General features: G+C 38.6%; 1 protein-coding gene across 5 annotated transcripts in view; it reads left to right on the forward strand.

The window, feature by feature from the left end:
- Positions 1–547: 547 nt before the first annotated feature.
- Positions 548–19,810, forward strand: part of SKAP2 (src kinase associated phosphoprotein 2) — a 118,972-nt gene continuing 99,709 nt past the window's right edge. For all 5 annotated transcript variants that reach the window (XR_005567116.1, XM_027738440.2, XM_027738442.2 and 2 more), the window contains exons 1-3: positions 548–645; positions 10,905–11,010; positions 13,267–13,292. Coding sequence is in view for 4 of the 5 variants with exons in the window: in XM_027738440.2 (XP_027594241.1) it covers positions 588–645; positions 10,905–11,010; positions 13,267–13,292 (190 nt within the window). In the remaining variant the exon portion in view is untranslated. The remainder of the gene's footprint in view (positions 646–10,904; positions 11,011–13,266; positions 13,293–19,810) is intronic.

Below are 19,810 nucleotides of genomic sequence, written 5' to 3' on the forward strand. Positions count from 1 at the left end.
TCCCCCAAATACCACCCTCTGCACCCATCACTCCCGAGACCCCGCCCCGCGAGAGAGTGCGGGAACTCCAGCCCTGGGCTTGGTGGGCGGGACAACCAACGGACCAATCAGAAAGGGTTTCTGGGCTCTCTTATCCAATAGCCAACTTCTCCTGGGCGGAGATGAGCAGCGGGAGTAATCGCGGAGCGCCATGTTTGATTCTGGTGCGTGGTGCCCTCACGCAGAATGGCCGCCGGCAGCGATCACGTGGCAGTCAGTGCCCTCGGGGCAAGGGTATAAACACGGGGGGAGGTGAAGCGCATGCGCGACACTGGGGCGGGCGGGGCGAGCGAGTAGGGACCGGGGAGCGGCGCGAAGCCCCGCCCCCGACACTAAACCACGCCTCCCGGGACACAAACCACGCCTCCACGGGGCCAAACCCCGCCCACACGGCCCCAACCCCCGCCTCCGTGTCGCGAAGCCCCGCCCCATGTCGCGCGGCCGTGCCAGGGTGCCGGGGGGCGTGTCCTGCGCGTCGTCCCGGTGGCGGGGCCGGTCCGGTCCGAGCCGCGCAGCCCCGCCCGCGCCCCGTCCCCGCTGCCCGCACCATGTCATGCGCTCCCGCCGTGCCCGTCGTCCCCGAGGACGTTTGCAGCCTCCTGGCAGGTGAGGGCAGGAGGGAGGGCTTTCTTCCCGGGGGGCGGGCGGAGGGGATGCCGAGGGGGGCGGGCCGGCGGGGCTGTGCCGAGCCGGGGGAGCCGCGGCGTGCGGGAGGAGCAGCCACCGGAGCCGCGGCCCCGGCGGGGCGCTTCTTGGCGAGCGCGGGGCGATCGCTTCCCCTGCACGGACTTGGGGCTTCCGTCTTTTCCCCCCCGGCTTCCCCTCCCTGGTCACTTCCCCTCCCCGTTCCCGTCCCTGGGACCCGCAGCGCCTCGGTTCCCTTTCCCGCACGGGGGAAGGGGCGGTCCGGTCCCCGCAGCGTCCGGGGGGCTCCGCCGGCGGTGCGGGGCTGCCGCGGACACGCGTGTGCGGGATGCGGCCGCCCGGGCACCGCCGAGCCGCCGGGGGGAAGTGACCCCTCCCGGGGTGTGCGGGCAGGGCCGGCTGCCCGAACCAGCTGATAAAAAGTAATGAACTTCCCCGCTAAGCAGCTGAGCAGCTCACGGAGGGGATGCTGGATTGCTGGTGTGTTGTCTTATCAGTCACACACTTCTGACCGTGGCTGCCCACGCTCTTGGGAACCGTTGGAGCGTGGAAATGGGATGACTTCTCACCATGCAAGGTTGTCAGCAATAGTGTCAATAGAGAATTCAGAATACGGGTCGTTGTCTTTTACCTTCAAGACTTTAATTTTTTAAAATTTGTTTTGTTGTTCATTAAAATAAATTGTATACTTAAAGTTTGGCTTTACTGTTATGTTTTGAAAAGTTTGCTATCCTGAAAGCATTTTAGTTTCAGTGGGACTCTCTTTCTTTTGAGAACTTCTGTTTCTGCCACAGGAACTCGTGTAGCTCTGACTTAGCCATTCAAATTGCCCATGCTTTTCGAAATCTTCCTTCTGAGGTCAAGCATTCAATTACATGGCTGGGGACCTGCTGGAATCTAGTGAAGCTCGTCACCTTTGGAAGACTATTCTTTTTTTAACACTTTTGATTGTAAGAGCTAATGCTTGAAACGTATTGTTCTCACCACATCTCATCATCTGCCAACTGTCTTAAGTGTTTCCTAACTACGGTTTCTAAGTATGTTATTTGCAGATCGTAACATCTGTAGTAAAATTTGCATGGAAGGCCACCAGAAAAAAAAAAAAAAAGGAAAGCTTGTCATCCATTTAATCATGGAATAGATGTTTAATCATTTAGAAAAAACAAATATTATCCTTAGCCTTTCCAAACTTTGGTGTTTTGTGAGGCATTACTGTATTCTGGAGCTTGTGATCAGATAAAGTGTTTGTTTAGATGCTGGTTTCACTGGGTGAAGCTTGTCTTGAAACTCTTGAAAGTTTTAAGTGCTTTAAGAATTTTTTTTTTGAGGGAGAGGATGTGATACAGAGGGGATCATTCCAGACTGCGATTTGTTTTTCAGTCATGGTCCTCATTTACACAACTTGTTCTTCTCTCTATCTTTATCCAGTCCACCATGGACATGGAAAGAGAGACACAACAGTTTTTATTTTGAAGTGAAACTGAAAACACCTATTTTTCCTCAAAAGGGTTGTGTATATGTGCTTTCACAGTCTCTATGATCAGCAGCCTAAGTTATATACAGATATCTAGTATCTGTACAGTATGTACCACTTCAGCTTTTCTGGAGGAAAGCGAGATGATTTCTTTAGTGCTATCTATAGAATTGAAATTAAGAAGACAATGGAATGATTTAGCAATGATCTTTGAATATTTGTTTGTAGATTTTAATTCTTACTTTCAGAATTACCAAAGGGAAACAAATATAAGGATAATTATGGTTATACTATGTTAAAATTTAATAACCTGTTTAATTTAACAAAAATATGGCATTGCTTTTTAGAGTTTGTGTGTGTTAGCCTCTCTTTTTTTTAAGGTTATCGGTCAAGTGCATGACAGTTAGAAACTACAGTAATCCAGGCTCTATGAACAGTTCTTTCACTGATATCTGTAGGATCTGGTAATCTTCAATTATGTAGTCTTCTGCTTCTTTTTGCTCAAATTATTTATGTAGTGAAGATGTCTGGTAATTGAAGGGGGAAGGGAAGTCTGTAATATCTTTACTATTCATTGAGAAACTCTTACACAATGCAAAGACTGCAGTGAGTAGATAGTTATTAATTTCTGCATGCTCTTCTTTGAAGATGCTTCTTAATGTATTATTTTAATAACTCACAATTATTGATTCAGCACCTCTTTGAGAGGAGGGAATATTGTTTTACCATTGATAAAATCAGTATAATAAACAAGATGTGATTGGGGGCGCAAAAAATAGTCAATGGTAGAACAGAATTAGAATTCAAATTCACCTGCCTCCATGGCAGGTTTCTCCAGAAAATAATGTGAGTTGGATGTCTGTATTCAGTGGCCATTATGAGTGCCAGGCACTTCTTCATAGCAGGTTCTGTTGAGAACGTGCAGTTAATGGCTAGCACGAAGTACTGTTTTTTAGGCTGATATTCACTTAGCAGTGAGGCGCTCAGAGGTACAATATCTTATAAATATGCTCTTCTGCTCTTGTTCCTTTTCTTGGCCTTTTTGCCTACTGTTTCCAACTTCTGCAACAAGTGGAGGAGTGATCATATGGATTTCCTTATCCCTGCTCACTTTTGATTGATGGTTGGAGTACGTCCCCCAACTATGCTGAACAAGTAGGGGTCCTGCTGGAAAACATACTAAGTGCTCCCGTAGTTAAACATGGTGATAATGGGAATAAACACGCCAGGGGATGAATTAAAGTTGCACAGGAAACTTTCTGACTTGTGAGTGCTTTACTTTGAACCTAAACAATATTATATCTTTAATGCAAAACCAAATTCTGTCACACATGCTGGCAGGGTCATTGTAGTTGCATGTCAGTGGCGCTGAAATGTTCCAGGCAGAAGCACAGCTTGAGTTCAGGGCTAACTGCATTAGTTGCAAACAGGAGGAAGCTGTTTCTGTAAAGTTGAAGGGGAAAGGTCAGTGTGGCAACAGGCTTATTGCAGAGGATTATTAGGATTGCACAATCCCATCCTGTCTCCTCTGACTTGTTCAAGTGGTGGGAGGGAAACACTGGAGACAGAAATAGGGTCCTCTGGTCATGAGATGAACTTCTGGTAGGAGGAGAAAGTAATTTTGTTGCTCTGTTATCTCCTTCTTTACACGTGGGAGATGTGTGGTAGTGTAATAACTTCTTTATTCCCTACCCGTGTCCCTGCACCTTCTAGGTGATGCTTGAGATTTTGGAATTTGGTGAAGGAAGCCCAGCCTCACTTTGTCTTTTCTTCTTTTGAAAAGGTATCCTTTGTTGTGTTTATGTGTTCAGGATCTTTTTGTGCATGTTTGGCAAAGTGGAATGTTACTTTTTTTTTGTCCCCTTAAATTATTATTGGTTACATAGATTTTTAGAGGCCTGCTCACTTTTATTTTTCCTTCCTCTTTTATGCACACTCTAAGTTTTGGCTTGTCCAGAGCTGAGAAGGAGTTCAGAGGCTGCTTCTTCTCTAAGGACATATTATTTCTTCTGTCATGTAAATCAGACTGGTGGCTTCAGTCACCTTGATTGAAAAAAAAAGTGTTGAGTTTTTTCTGTGATAAAGATTTAGTTGGAGGTGAGACTTCTTTATTTTTTTGAAGTTTTTGATGGTGTCATGATAATTAGATATATGTATCATTTATATTTTTTCCCCTGTTCTTGGAACTCGTGACTACAGTGTGGGTAATATTGCCTTTTTTTTAAATTCAGTTTTCCTTTCACACTTGGCAGTATTTCTTGTTTGAATCTTCTGTATTCATATTTTAAAAGTTACAAATAATTTTTGCTATAAAAATAGAATAAATTTTTCTCTAGTTCATATGGAATTTTATGTCCCATCCTAATATCTATTTTCCTTGTTCTATTAAACAAAACCTCAAAACTAAACAGAAAACAATGTCCTTGCTCTACAGATCATCTCTACCCAGATATTATTCAGTTTGTTTAAATGCTGAGTTGTATTGTCCAAATTGCCTTTTTCACTGTGATGTCTCTGATTTTTTTCTTCAAAATAATATTGTTTGCCTACTTGGTTTAGTTGCATCTTGGAAACAGCATGCAGAAAAGGGCAAGGCAAGAGAAGTGGATCCAGTGTGTGAGTTTACTTTAGCTTACCTTTTATTTTTGGGTGCTACAGTAGTTATATTTACCCCGGATACCCAGAATATGAACAGTCCTTTTTCATCTTCCATGTCAGCTGTTCCTGGACTTGCTTGGTACATGCTTGTCATAGAAAAAGCCACCTAGGTACAGTATAGCTCTTCTTCATTGGCTGGTTCAAATTTAAAAGGATATTATTGTTTAAAACTTTACTCTTTTTTAAAAGTATCATTTTCATGTTTCAAAGGCTTTAACAAATGCCAGTTCTTGCTGAAGAATCCATCTGTACAAGATAAACTAGGGTGATTATCGTAGACATCTTTTAAGTAGACATGTATTTACAGCTTTGGTAATATGTATGTATTTCAGTAGTAATGGATTAAGAATAGAAACAGTGAGGTGAAAAAAATGCACAGAGGGATTCCTGGTAAGAAATAACCTCCAGTGATTTGAAACATAGTTCAATTGTCTCTGCCATAAATTTGGGAATAAGTGTCATATACGGGTGATAAAAATGGCATAGGCTATTTTTTATATACTCATTATTCACTTAGTTTGTCTTTTTCAATTAACATGGAGTCTATCTTTCTCATCTGACTGGGTTTACGTTTCTTTCATAATCATATGTCAACAAACCATAATAGATGCAGCATAATGTGGCATACAGTGTAAATCTTTAGGTTAATCCTTAACATTTTTTATTATAGTTCATTTGGAATCACTTTGTAACTTGATCATGATTTGTACTGGTGGGGTTTTTTTGTGATATAGTTAATATACAGCTTTATCTTTTCTCACCTCTTTAATGTAGAGAGAGGATGCTCAACTACTCAGCCAATGAGATTAGATATATATAGTCCTTGATTATAATTTGTCTTTAATCTCTTAAAAGAGATGTCGTTATCGGTTTACTTCATTTGAAGACTCTTAGCAGTTTGTGTCCACTTCTTCTTTCTAAATCACTAATAAAACTGTTGACCATCAACGTTTTTCATGATACTTTGTGTGTGTCAACACAGCAACATAATCTTGCTTTTGGGGATTTAAGGTACAGCATTTTCTAAAGGTGGTCTTTTCCAGGACTTTGCGCTAAAAGGAATGCTCGCTCTCTTGTTAGGCTGGATAAATGTGGTATTTTTAGACATCTTGGAGTTTCAGTCCAAGATTATTTTACATCATGTGTTCTGTTTCTGATTAAGTGTATATATATTTAAAAGGCAATTTAGCAAACTGGAGAGAGACTTGTAAGTATAGCTGGGAAGGCAGGGGGAGAGCAGAAGCAAAATCCTCAAATATTTCTTTGTGCAAGAGAACAGGCAGTGGCAGATATTGCTTGATAGTTTGTCTTCAGACCTGTTCCCTATTAATGAATCACGTGAAAACTTTGAAATGAAATTAATTAATTGCTTTCTAATGCCAGCCCATGTAAAGTTGAAAAATACATGGCAGTCTGTTTAATGTTGGTCACCTTTAGATAGTGTGTGTGTAACAAATGTGCCTAGCTTGCAGCTACTTTCCAAAATTCTCTGGCCTGCCTTCCCACATTCTCTGGCTGGCAGCTGGCTTCTGGCTCTCAGTCCTTGAGGTGGAAGAGAGAGATGGGACAAGGCTGGTGGCTGGAGGAATTGTTCTGCCAACCTGTTATTGCCTTTATGTGTGACTGGTAGTACCTCTGCCGGGTTACCCCATGCAACTGACCCTTGTCATATGATGGGTTCGTGTCCAGCCTTGGAACAGGGGCTTGCATTCTCCTTGGGTCATGGAGAGGGAGCTGTGTGTGTGCCCTGCTGTGTGATTGGGAACACACCCATCTCATCACCAGTTTCTGATTCTTCTCTTGTCATCTTCATGGTGCGAACTCATGTGTCCATGATGAAGTGACTAACTTTTTGATAAGCAAATCATGTTATCTGGTGGAGGAGGTGAGAAAGGAAGACCTAGCACACAGTGTTTGGATGCCTCTGTGAGAATCTGTTTGGCCCACCCTGACACAAAATTGAGGTAGTTCTGTCCTAAGTATGTTTGTTTATAAAGTGTGACTTATAATTACAATATTAAAACCTGTAAACAGCAATAGTGCTATGATTTGTTATGATTAGCACTCTTTAACACAGCACTTGCTTTGGGCTAAAAATTTACAATGTTCCTGAAAAAATCCATCTGTGTGTTATCAGCCTTCATTAAAGAAAATAGCTCCAAAGACTTTAAAACAATTAAAATCTCAGTGTTGTCTGTTTATAATCATTGAAGTAAAGAGAACCATAAACTGTTTTAACAGTGAAATGCTAAATAAATCTTAGCTTTTCTCCTTGTAAAAGAAATGCAAATGAAAATAAGATTAAAATGGCGTTTTAGCTAGTTCCATGAAGTGGCACGTAAGCTTTGAACTGTATGAGCTTGTTGAAGTGGACAGAGCAAGACTGTGGTGTGAATTCCGTTTTCTGTCAGTTAGTACCTGTACTGACAGTGCATTTTATGGATCTTTCAGTTTGGTAGGTTTTACTCATTTCTGCAGGCAAATGATTTCTCTGGGGAGGGTGCAAACAGATTTAACATCATGAGCTTTAAGAAACAGAGCAACAAGTATGGGTATTCAAGCTGTCAGGCAGTCTAACACAAGCTTAAGAAAAGTTAAGAGGTGATAAATAGGTTTCCACAGATACTAAATTAGCTGCTCAGTTTGTTAGGATGAATTTATGGAAATGTGTAGTTTGTTTTGTTTGCTGTGGGGTAACTGATTAGTTAAAATGCTTTTAAATGAGAAATCTGTTCAAAGAGGTTTTCTTTTTGGAGTTTATCTTTTATTTCTTTTTAAATTCCTCAATGGATCAACTGCTACTGAAGCCTGAAACACATCTACACTAAAGTGCTTGTGAGTAGTAGTTTCATTTTCAGTATAGTATTAACCTAGCAGAGGAGAGATCATGTTGCGGATCATCCTGGAGAGGGAAGAGCAAGTAGACTTGTGGTGAAAAATGGGTACATCTTGCTGCTTCTGTTTGAAGTTTACTGTATGAAGCTTGGATCTGTCATACTGAAGTCCCAAGTTCTGTTCTCATTCCAAGGTAAATCACTTTGTGCAATGTCAGAGAAATTACAGGAACATTCCTTTATGTTAAGCCAGTGGTATAAAGCTTTCTCTAACAGCAGTGACTGCTCCTTCCGTATTCTTCCACAATGTGGAAGTACAGGTAGTGAAGAGATGATCATAACTTAGATAACTTGCTGGCTTCTTGTCCAGAGGAGCTTAGAATGTTACTCATCTTGTGCATCTGGCATATCTTGGATGGATTTACAACACTAGGTCAGAACACATCTTATGTTCTGATGTAACATTCTGTGTAATTGTGAGTAGATAAGAAAAATCTATGATACAGTAAAGTGTATTTTCAGGCAAACTGATTCTTTAGCATCCTGTTGAAGATCATGTGTATGTCAGGTCTGTCTTCATATTTTGGGGTTGTGATCAATCAAGCCATACGGTTTCTCTGGACATATGGAAGTAATAGTGTTCCATGATGAGTGCAACGCTTTCTGACTGTGGATACCTAACCTTTGAGAACTTGTTTTATCATCTCATGGGAGAGGGAAGCCATCCCAGTGAGGGGTTCTCTGTAACTGCTGCTATTTAGAAACAACAAACTTGTCAGGATCTTGTGCATACCTGCTCTCTTTCTGTCTTCTCCAGCTCTCTGCGTACTGAAAATAAATGCAGCATCTACTTCTGCCCTGTCCCTCCATGGCTGAAAATTCTCTATTATTTCTGCTTTAGAAGTCAAAGGTTTTTTGTAAAAGAACAGATTCTGTCAGCACTGTAGTTAGTCCTCAAATTTTTGTATTTACAGTGTATTTTAAGCCAGAAGTGGTAGTTCTTGCTTATGATAGTCAGCTGGCTTTCTCTTCCCCACATACTCCTTAATTATCTGAACATTTGTATTTGAATAAAGATTTGAGAGTGAAAATCTGAGATTCTGAGATGGCAGAATTCTCACCTGGGTTTTGAGCTTTTCCAAGAAGTAAAGAAGCCCACTGAGTTTAAATGAAGACTTCTGAAGTCAAGTTCTGTGATTAATTAGTGTTCAAATGCTACTTTGCAAGCATTGCTCCCGATTTATGAACGTGACTAATTCCTCTAAAATTTTGCATATTGCTGCCTAGGTAGAACTTTGAAGATGCTATATAATTTTTGAAATAAATATGTAAAAGTAGGAAGGAACAAATATTTAATCAGGCTGTCCCTCTCAGAGTGAAAGGTTGGTCTGTACTGGAAAATCCTGTTAGGTTTCATTGAGAGAAAAACTGTTGATGGTTTTTGTTTTTGCTCTCAGTAGGAAAAGTATCTTTTTTTCGACCCAGCTTTTGTAGGTGGCCAGTATCTCTGGATTCTGTAAGTCCTCATCTGGAAGCTTGATTGGCAATTCCAGTCACTGGAATTTATGAAGATGTGTGCTTTTTCCATGGATTAGGGCAAAATCTTTCTGGGGGTGCTTGGTGTATGGCAGAGAGGCTGTTGGGGGTGTGTCTGGAGGATTCATTAATAGACGTTAAGTGCCTTTCCTTCTGTCCTTTTAAAGAAGGAATGCCACAGAACTGAGTGAGGGTCTCCCCCATTCGGAACTTCATTGGAAAATATAATGGGGAAGATTCTCTGTCTTATGAGGAGGAAGAACAATATCATTCTTCAAAACTCTAAAATACTTTAAAAATGAATGTTTTTGCCACACTTTGTGAAGACACAAATCTAAACATCTAAATAATAATCTGGTAAATTATTTATAAGGAACATCTTTGTAATAGCTATGCTAGTGTTCTCAAACAGTAACTTTTGACTTGTTTTCTTGCAGCCTGTAATATAAAGTGTGATATGTTTCTGTTTTATGAAAAAAAGTAGGCAATTAAGTTTTTAATTTAGGAAATCTGCAGTAAATATTCATGTAAACTTTTACATGCAAACATTTGAGAACTTAGCTGGCTGTTTGATATTTCTGTATTAAAATGAAATATCTGATTGGAAAAGTTAGAGGATTAAAATAGTACTGTCCATGTCTATTTGCATCTACATGGAGTGAGCCAAAGTGTGTGTGTATATATATCTATACCTATCTATCTATCTGTCTATCTATGTGTGTGTCTATGGGGGGTGGGCAGGCACTGTGTGAGGGTGGTTTTTTTACTTACGTTTACTTGCTCTTATTCAATGAGCAACTATTATCTGTAGAGGTGAGACATTTAAGTTAACAAGCAGGATTTTCTGGTTGTATTTCTACTTTTCCGTTTTCGGGATAGTCGTATGTTGATTGGTAACTGTAAGAAAATTTTACAGTTGGCTATTGCTGTTGTTTTTGCTAATGAAGAAAACACACTGCTGGAGGAGTTACACTCCCCCAAATTCTCAGACACTGCATTGCTTTTATCCTGTGGAATGGATATTTGCCATATTAAAAGAACCGTGGTAACTTTTATGGAATGCTTTGTTTCTACACGACTATATAAATGTATCATCTGTATAAGAATGAAGAATTACAGTGCAGGTTAGAGCCTTAGTTTGTGATTCTACAATTGCAGGTGTGCTTAAAGTACACTGTTGAGCTTGACTCTTTTGATGTGGTTATTGTGCCTACCTAGTTGTTTTCAAGATTAAGGCTTTGGATATGAATCTTTAGTCAGTCAGGGAGTTCAGAGGCAATGTGAGAACACTTGAAAATACTGTAACCAGTAAGTGACCTATATTAGGAGCTGGGTAATTGTTACTGCTGAAATAATAAATTACTCAACCATCTTTGAAACCTGAACTTCTGAAATAATATGGCAGGAATACATGAATAAAGGCTATATTGATGTTTTAGCTTTATCTCTTACTTTAGGTGATGGAAAGTAATTGTTATAGTACTGCAATTTGTTAGGACTTACATAGGATAATTAAGTGAGCAAGAATCAAATGTCACCATAGGATTTGCCGTCCTAAGCATAAATAGATAGGGAACAAATGTATCCCATTTAGACTCTGAAATGAGTGTTAACTATGCTGTGTGTAGAACTGAAAATAATTTTCTTAGTTTTTTCACAGTAGTATCAGGACAACTCTTTACAGCACTATTTTATCTTTTTTTTTTTTTCTTTATTAGATGTTGAAACATTTGTTTCCCAAATGCTAAAAGGAGAAAATCTATCCAAGAAAGCAAAAGAAAAAAGGGAACTTCTTCTTAAGAAGATAAAGGATGTTAAGGCAAGGTAAGTAGCTTCATGGTTTTAATATGTTATAAAGTCACTTAGTGATAACTTAAGTTTTTTTACAATCTTTTAACAAACATTAAAACTATTAACAATTAAAGAAATCTGTGTAAGTTCTGATTTTGTCAAATAATCTTTCTTGAAACTCTTACAGTTTAGTAAGAAATGGGATCAGGATGATTGTCCCATTTGAATTGCTTAATATTCTGAACCCTGATTGCAAGCTCTTTGGTTAGAGCTTGCATTCACTTCAGCTTTGGTAAGATTAATTAAAATATGAGAAATATAATGCCTTGACAATGTGAACGAGCTTCCGAACACCATACTCAGCTGTTGTAAAACAGCATAATTCAATACTGACTTTGCTTTACTGTACATTTTGTTGTTTAGCTCTGTAATAGAAAATTGAAACATAACTGAAAACTATTTATAGATCATAAACTTGTTTCAGCAGTGTTAAAATAGTGAAGTATTATGACAGTCAAAGCAGAGGGCTGTGCGTGTCTTTGTTTGTTTTAATGTCAAGGAGGATTTGAGATTGTTTTATAGAGTTTTAATTTCAGTCAGCAATTCAGTAAAGATATTTAGCTATACTTTCATTTGCACTACAGAATTTTCTTTGAAAAATCTCTTTTCTTGCAACTCTAATCAACTAGGATATAGTTTAGTACTTGCTGTTCTTTTCACATTGTTTCCAAAGTGCTGTTGTTTCCAAACTGTTTTTCTACTGGTCACTCCTGTGTGATATCCCCTAATCGTTCCTTTGATGACATTCTTCTGCCCCTGAGGCAACTTGTTTACAATTTCAAAGACGGCACAATCATCTGGTGAGGGCATCATTCTTTGCATGGCCCTGACTGTAGGGAAACATGAGATGTGTCCCAAATTCTTGTAGTTAAAGTTCTGTGTGCCTTTCGTTCAGGCTGTAAATGCTTAGGGAACTAGTTCTCTCCTCTCTGATAAGGAACTAGGATTTTGTTTATTTGCTTGTGCTTTCCTTTGTGGATTATTGAGTTAACTGGCCCTTTATAGAAGACCTGCAGCTACAGCACTACTGACTTTTTTCTTCAGTCTTAGGACTAAACTATGGTTTTTTGGATGATGAAATACCAAAGGGAGGGAACCTGCGGTTATGAACAAAATTGACACTGAATCCTTTGCTATTCACTTTTGTGACCCTAATTTCTAATTCATTCCTCATCTCCTGTAATATTGTTCACTATTAACAGTGCTTTGCTTTTCATGCAGACTACAAAATCTATGCACATTCTAGTCATCTTTGATTTTCACATCCCACATGTTGGGCTGTGTCTATTACTGCCACTTGCTATGCTGAATTTCTTAGATCTGGCCTTTTATCTCTGTTGGCATTTCTCAGTTTCTTATCCCTAGACCCTTCATTTTTCTTCTGCTTGTTACTTGCAAGAATCTTCTTACCGACTAACCTGATACGTGCACTCCTCCTTATTGTCCATAAAGATGATCTTGGCAGCTGCATTTTATTTGTCAGTTCTGATGAAATCCTCCTCTTTTCACATAAACTCTAGTCCATGAATGCTTCTTGAATGCCATTTTACATAACTCTGTCCTGATTATTTATCCGTATCATCAGATCATTTTTGTTTCTGAAATAAGTTTTAGCTCTGAAGAAACAGTACATTTTCTTCCTGGGATGGTAGAATTTTTTTTAGGCATTAAATAAGTTTAGCTCTCCTTATTTGAAAAGGATTCTTTATTTAGGCTTTTAAATTTTTGGTTAATTATTAATACATTTTCGTTTAGATTTCTGCAAATTTACTGCAGCTAAAACAACTATTTGTGATAATTTTTTTTTGTCTTTACCTGCTGACCTGTATTTTAAAATATGCTCAGTGGCTTTTACTTGTGCATGAAAAGTTTTGAAACATATTAACATTTAGAAGGCTTACTAAAATTAAAGATGCTTTTGTATGTTTATACCTTAGGATGACTGAGTAGATGTATGTTCCTTGAAAAGGCTGCTCTGTCTGAGTTTGGTTTTTTTTAAAGTCTTCTTTAAAGTGGCTGGGGATTCTTTCAGCTGCAAAGAGAAAAGAAAAACTGAGTGAATACTTCAAGCCAAAGATAAAGACTGCAGAATTTGAAAGGAAAACTTGCAGCGCTAAGTTTCAGCTATGAAACCTGTTGAAAACTAGTTGTTGTTCTGTGCCATGCCCTGGCACCGTGGGCTTGCAGGTGTGCATTGCTTTATGATGTTTCTTCTTCTTCTCCCTGCAGTTACTCTCGGGAGTTCCCGGAGGAAGGTGAGTCTCGTGCCCCTTTCCCTCTCCCTCTCCCACCCGGCGCTTCCCCGGTGCCTCCCGCCGCCCGAGGCCGAGGGCGCTGGCTCCCCCTGCTGCGGGAAGCGGGGAACGGCTGCCCGGGACTCCCGGAACTCTCGCTCAGAGCTGGGTCCCCCCTCCCGTCACTAAACGCGTCGGAGAGCGCTTGCTGATGGAAAGACTAGTTTAGAAATACAGTTCAGGGTTTAATATATAATGGAGCTTGTTATGGAGATTATTTGTTATCAATTTAATATAGGCGGAGTTTTATTAGCAGTAGTGTAGCCTTGTGAAAGACCATGTGATGCAGGGTTTTTTTTCTTTTTCCCCGGAGGAAGTGTATGCAAAGTAGCCTGCTTAGGAGATAAAATTTTAACAGAGATGACTTATTTCAGCCTTTTTTCTTAACGTTGCAAAAGTCTTCAATTCCATAGTGATGTTTCTTTAACCTTTTAATAGGATCATCTAGTGGCAATATGATATTGGCTTTCGATCCACACTGAATGAATGTTTTCATAGTGCAGCGCGAGCTCAGACCTTTAGCTGGAGAGGAGATGATTTAGTGTGCGAGTAATGAAAACTGAAGTGTGGGTTATCTATTGTCTTCCAGTGGAGTTAAAACAAAGCTGCAGAGTTCAGTTTAGAGAAGGCTGAGGGTTTGTTGCTACAGCGTTCTGTTCTGTAACTAAACCTGGAAGGGCTCTTATTTCCATGATGCTAATTCTTGAGGTCATGACCTATAGCCTGTGGATGCTGGTATGAGGGTCACAGTGCGAGGTCAAAAAAGCCTATGCAAAGCTTCACATTTTGCAGTGGTTGAAGAACTGTCTGTTTCTGGACAAGGAGATTCAAATGTGTAGGCTACAGTGTGCCTCCTGATGAAGTACAAATATGTAAGTCGTAATAGGCAAGTAATGTTATAACAAGGCACAACAAGCTCATACATTTCTTATGCCTGTTTAAATCAAGTTATGCAGCCATAACAGTTCAACTGAAAGGGAAAATGCAACTTGAAACTTCCCAAGATTGCCAAAGTTTTATAAGTTCAAACTGTGTGATTGTTTAAAAATTGTGTTAAAATAATTTGCTATTTTTTTATATTGCACATGGCACCCTTACAGAGGATAAAATGTAGTTTCCCTCCTCTTCTCATTGTCCAACAGAACTAAGTGTGGGAAAGTAGTGTTATTTTATTTAGGAAATTACTAACATGAAATTAGGTGGGATGGTTGTTTCACTACAAATGAATCTGACTTTGGGAGAGCATGTTTCTGAAGATTTGATAATTTTCTGAGGCTCTGACTCTCTAATGAGCATGAGAGTTGTCTACAAAGAGTAGAGTTTGCATTGAGTGGTTTGCTTTATTTGAAAGTCAAGAAGACTCTAGTCTATTTACTTCAGAATTTCAAAATCAAATTAAGATTTTCTTTTCTAATTCAACAAATTATTAATAAAAATGAGATTTCATTTTCTCCAGCAAAATGGGTGGTTTAATTTATATAGTCTGTAATTGTTACTGCATAACTTGCTCTGATTTCTGTAAAATTTATATTCAGTCTTATTCTTTTTATTAGAGTATATGTGATTCTTAAGAAGGATATATTGCCTTTTTTTAAAATTCTTGTGATGTGTTTCTAGTTCAGATCATAGAACTGTGTACAGATGGTGAAGCTTGCCAATGCCGACACTTTAGTTTTCTTTTGGTATTTATCAATAAAATGAAAGTTATACCATTGTTTTCTGCAAGCAAGGATAAATTTCTCCAAATTCACGTGCATTTGCATACATGAATGTAAAAAAAAAATATGAGAAATCGGAGCCTGCATTTAGTTGCAAAATATTTGAGGGAATACAATCCAGTGGTATGAGTTGTTGGTATAACTTCCAGAGTTCAAGAAGTGTTGCTAAACTTTATTCGGTTGTGTCAGTCGTTAGGCCTGTACAAATTAGGCGTGACTTGTGTAGGTGTAGAACAAAGGACCCACATGGAGGTAGGCAGTCAGATTCTTGGTCAGCTCCTAGTGGAACAAAGCAGCGGCAGCAGCTGAGTGAGGTCAACTGTTGTGCCTGTTCATACCGCTGTGCACACCTTGACATTTGAAAAATGGAAAATTTGGAAAAGATTGAAAACTGAGAAGGCAGTGATGGTCAGTTCCAACTCCCTCCAGACAAAGAAGAAATATCCTGAAATATAAGGTGAAAAAAGAGAATATCTTTTAGGGGAAAAAGGAGGGGTGGAATCAGACTTCTGGAAACTGTGCTGAAACAAACTAGAAAGAATAAAAACTATTGTGTATATTTCATCTTCATATTTGCTGTTCTTGGTTTTGCAGTAGCAGTTACTCCATTTTTAAAATTCAAATAAAATAATCTTTGTTGAAGCTGAAAGTGAAGACGAAGAATGGTTCATACTATGTGCCGTATTACCATGGTATAGTAATTATCATGCTACATCAGTTGCTTTCAAGAGTCTTCTGAGTTGTGACCTGTCATCCTTCCAGAGGCATCCAGAAGTGGACTAACACTTTCAAAATTCATAGATTTCATCTATGACATAATGAAACTTGACTCTAGCCTCTCAAACATGGCTCCTTCAGCTTGTGAGTTGTTCCACAAGTACGGGTTGTGGGCATACTTGTCACTCCACTCTCATCACTGAATGTTCTTGTAGTTCCACTGGCGTTGTATGTAGTTATTAGTAAGTTTGACCAAGCTCTTGTATGTGAACTCCTGTTTTATGGGCTTTGGCCAATAGCATACAGAGTCCTGCCTGCCATAAGGATAAAGCAAGAAGGTTTAAAATAATAATAGTAATGGTAATAATAATAATAATAATAATAATAATAATAATAATAATAATAATAATAATATTGAAGAACATGTGTACAAGTAGAACCAAGCTCCTTAAAACCAAAATCATCCATGTGTGTATCTCTCAGAAAGTGCATACATACTTCTTTGCAACAAGATTGATGAATTTGAGGACTTTCTTTTATCATCTTAAAAAGAAGCCTTCTGATGTTGTCAGGTCAGTAAATATGCTGGCAAAAGCATCTTTTGTGTCTACAGACTGAAAAAAACACAACTTTGTGGGAGAAGTGGGTACACATGAAAATGAAAGACACAAATTTCATTGTATAGGAAAATATTTAATTCTCTTGTGTGATGTGTTATCTGGTTTTACACTGTGACTTTTACAGTTAAGTATATTGTTGATTTATGGACAAAGAAAGTCTGTGTTGTTCTTATGACAAAAAAAGTACAATTATATTAATATCCAAACCACTAATGTTTCCTCAAATTTTATTTTTATTGTTATTGAACATTATATCTATTTTGTTCTTAAATTGAGGAACTCTGTAGAAATGTCTTTTTCTCTTAGACACTGCTGCCTTTTTTTCAGTTAATTTGAAACATTTGACTCTTTATCTAAGCAGTTTAGGCAAAACTAAACACTCAGTGACCCGTTCTAAATCTTAGAATTGGGAAGGAACTTGAAAACTAAGGTTATTTGCCTACAAATTAGATTAGTTTTTTTTATAAGACTAATATTCCACTAAGGATATAAAACTCTGGACTTTTTCAAAGATTCTGACTTAATACAGTTTTTGACGTTTCTCTGTTTTGAGATTAATTGAATCAATACTGTGACTGCCAAAATGTTTAGTTAACAGAACCTTGTTTTCAATTTATGCTAAAAATAGTGCTAAAGTTGGCAGAAGCACTGTAAGCTCTAGAAACTGCATTTGTGTTTGAAATTCACTTGCCATCTGTTCTTTGCATTTATTTTAGTAAAATATATATTTTTAATCACTTCTTACAAAATATTTTGGCTCAGTGCTGAAAGTCAGACACCAGAAGTACTAGCCAAATAGAGTCATAATATGGGAATTTGCAGAAAAAGTTCCCCATAAAGGTCTCAGTGCACCTTGTATCTGATCTATTTATGCAGAAAAGTATGATATGACATTTTCTAACTAGCACTTTTCACTCTGATAAAAACTGATGAAGATCCACTTTAGTTTTCATTTCACTGTAGTATAATAGCAGGTGAATCTACGTCTCTATAGCATTGGTGTTATTCTCTATGTAATTATTGGGAGCACCTGTAGGAAACCTTTAAATGACTCCGATGCCTCTGGCTCTTGGCAGAGCAGAGAGTGTCTGGAGCCTGAGACATCTGCTTCCTGGAAATAGTCAAGCTGATAGAGTAGCACTATATGCAAAGGCTTTATATTTTATATTTTTTTCTTTTCCGTTTTTCTTTTTTTTTTTTTTCCTCTATACACTCTTTGTCAGGAAATGGCAGCAGGTAGGAGTCATTTGGACTTGAGAAAGGGAGTCAGTATCTCGTGGTCACCAGAGCCATATGTGGATGCAGATTCTATATTTTAACACACTTGAACTTTCAGCAGGAGCGTAAATACATCGTTAGTATTTAACCATAAATGGGAAAGATATGGCTTAGCTGTTATCCGGTTGTTCGGGGATCATCATAATATATTTCTGGAGAGACCATCAAATGCATCAAAAGTGTGCCAAATATCACTCTGTCCTGGAAGTCTGGAAGGTTTCACTGTAGGCGAGTCACTGTGTTGTCCCTTTCAGCTACACGCAGCTGTTATCTGTGAAGTGTCCATGCCAAGTGCAATTTCAAGCAACACAAGATACAGCCACCAGTGCAGCACAAAATGGTCTTGTCCTGATATACATCATAATAATGATGCAAGAGGAAGGAAAAAGTTGGGTTGCTTTTCTTGCATGAAGCATATTTGCTTGCAAACTGTTTCAGTATTGTTTTAAGAAATAGCTGTTAAAGAGTTTCTACTTGACCTTTACAAAACAAGCCATTGAAAACCATCATGTTAATAAGGGACTCTAGAAGGCTCTTCAGGAATGAGTATGTTGGAGCAGATTGTGTGGCAAAGCATGCATTGAGAAAGTGGCTGTCAGAAGAGTCCAATCTTGCAAGGTGACTGCTGGATTTGGTCAGAGCATCTTCTTAAAAATATAAGCTGCCCCTATTAAGCCCATACCAGCTTGAAAGCAGCTTTGTCTACTTGTTCTTTTGAAAAACTGTGTAGTGAGAACCTTGCTTGATCTGCTTGATGATCCAGTCCTTTGTTTGGTGGGTTCTTACCGCAGCAGAGATTGGAGAGGAGGAAGTGATTTCAACCTGCTGTGACTTGGGACCTTCTGAAATGGCAAGAAGCAGGGTGTTTTGACCTACATGTCTTTTTATTTTTGTGAGTTGTTTTATTTCTCTTATACTTGAGCAATTTTAATGCATCATTCTGTCTAGATGTTTTGGAAATAAATTGGAAGTGTTTAGTTATCTGAGGATGTGAGCTTGCAAGTCTCTTTCAGAGGTACTGGCTGAAACATCTTGCTTCTCTTTTTTAGGTTAAGTGGTGGAAGCAGTATGTTTAATGCTTAGGAATTCATTATTATAATCTCACTGTTGCAGAAGAAAATTAATTTTTTGGGCAAAAAAATATCTGGATTTTTTTTTAGCTGGATTCTTATAACGTAATATGGTCCCGTTTGTTATATTCAACTTATACCAACTGAATTTGTTGGAAATTTTCAGAATGGGGTGTAGGCACTGAACTACAGCTCTTGTTACAATGAGGAGAGTTTGTTCAATGCTCCGTTCCTAATGTGGTACACTTACCCTTTGGTATGCATTATTTCCTAAATCAATAAATAAGCTGTAATGGAAAAGGTAGCATTTAATAAGGAACGACATTGTATGGTTTTTTTTTCTTACAGACAGCATAATATATTGATTCTGCTATCAAACCTGTAAGAGATTAGTTTAAATTGCAGAAGCTGGGGAATAGGGTCAGTTCTTATACATATTTTTGCTATTGTTGTGACTGTTAAATATCTACCATTAATTAATCCTTTTTTCCCCCCAACTTCCATATAAATCATATGGTGTTCTGGGGAAACAAGAAACTATATTAATGAGCATCAACTCCGTAATTATTCTTGTGACTACATAACAGGGACACATTCGTGTCATTCCTTTGTGCAATAACTTTTGCAAAGAAGTATTTTTAAACTGGTCATTAATTTTATGACCACAGAAATGAGATGCAAAATTTATGCTGTTGTCATTGGCAGAGGTTCAAGGCACTACTGACATTATATGTGATTGGAATGGAATGGCTGCCAACTAATGAGTCTATAGACGTTTGGTTTGAGCATGCTTTGCTTTTAGATCACTGATTAGGCAGCAATGCTTTCAATTATGCCTTCAAATTGTATTGGATACATTTACCTGATGCCCATTGTTGCTTTGTAGTTCAGTTTTCTATTACATAAGTGCAAGTTGAATGCTTTTCTTTAATTTATTGATGCTTTTTGGGTGTATTTTTAGGTACTTGGCACCTGAAGAGAGTAGTGGTTTGTGCTGCTCAACACTGACTCCTGTGATTGTTCAAGGAGTAACATATGGAGCTTCAAGTGCAATTCTGTCTGCTCTTACTCCATAG

This window comes from Pipra filicauda, unplaced genomic scaffold, assembly GCF_003945595.2.
Source record: "Pipra filicauda isolate LSUMZ 115617 unplaced genomic scaffold, ASM394559v2 scaffold88_size2543281_pilon, whole genome shotgun sequence".
Classification (NCBI taxonomy): Eukaryota; Metazoa; Chordata; class Aves; order Passeriformes; family Pipridae; genus Pipra; species Pipra filicauda.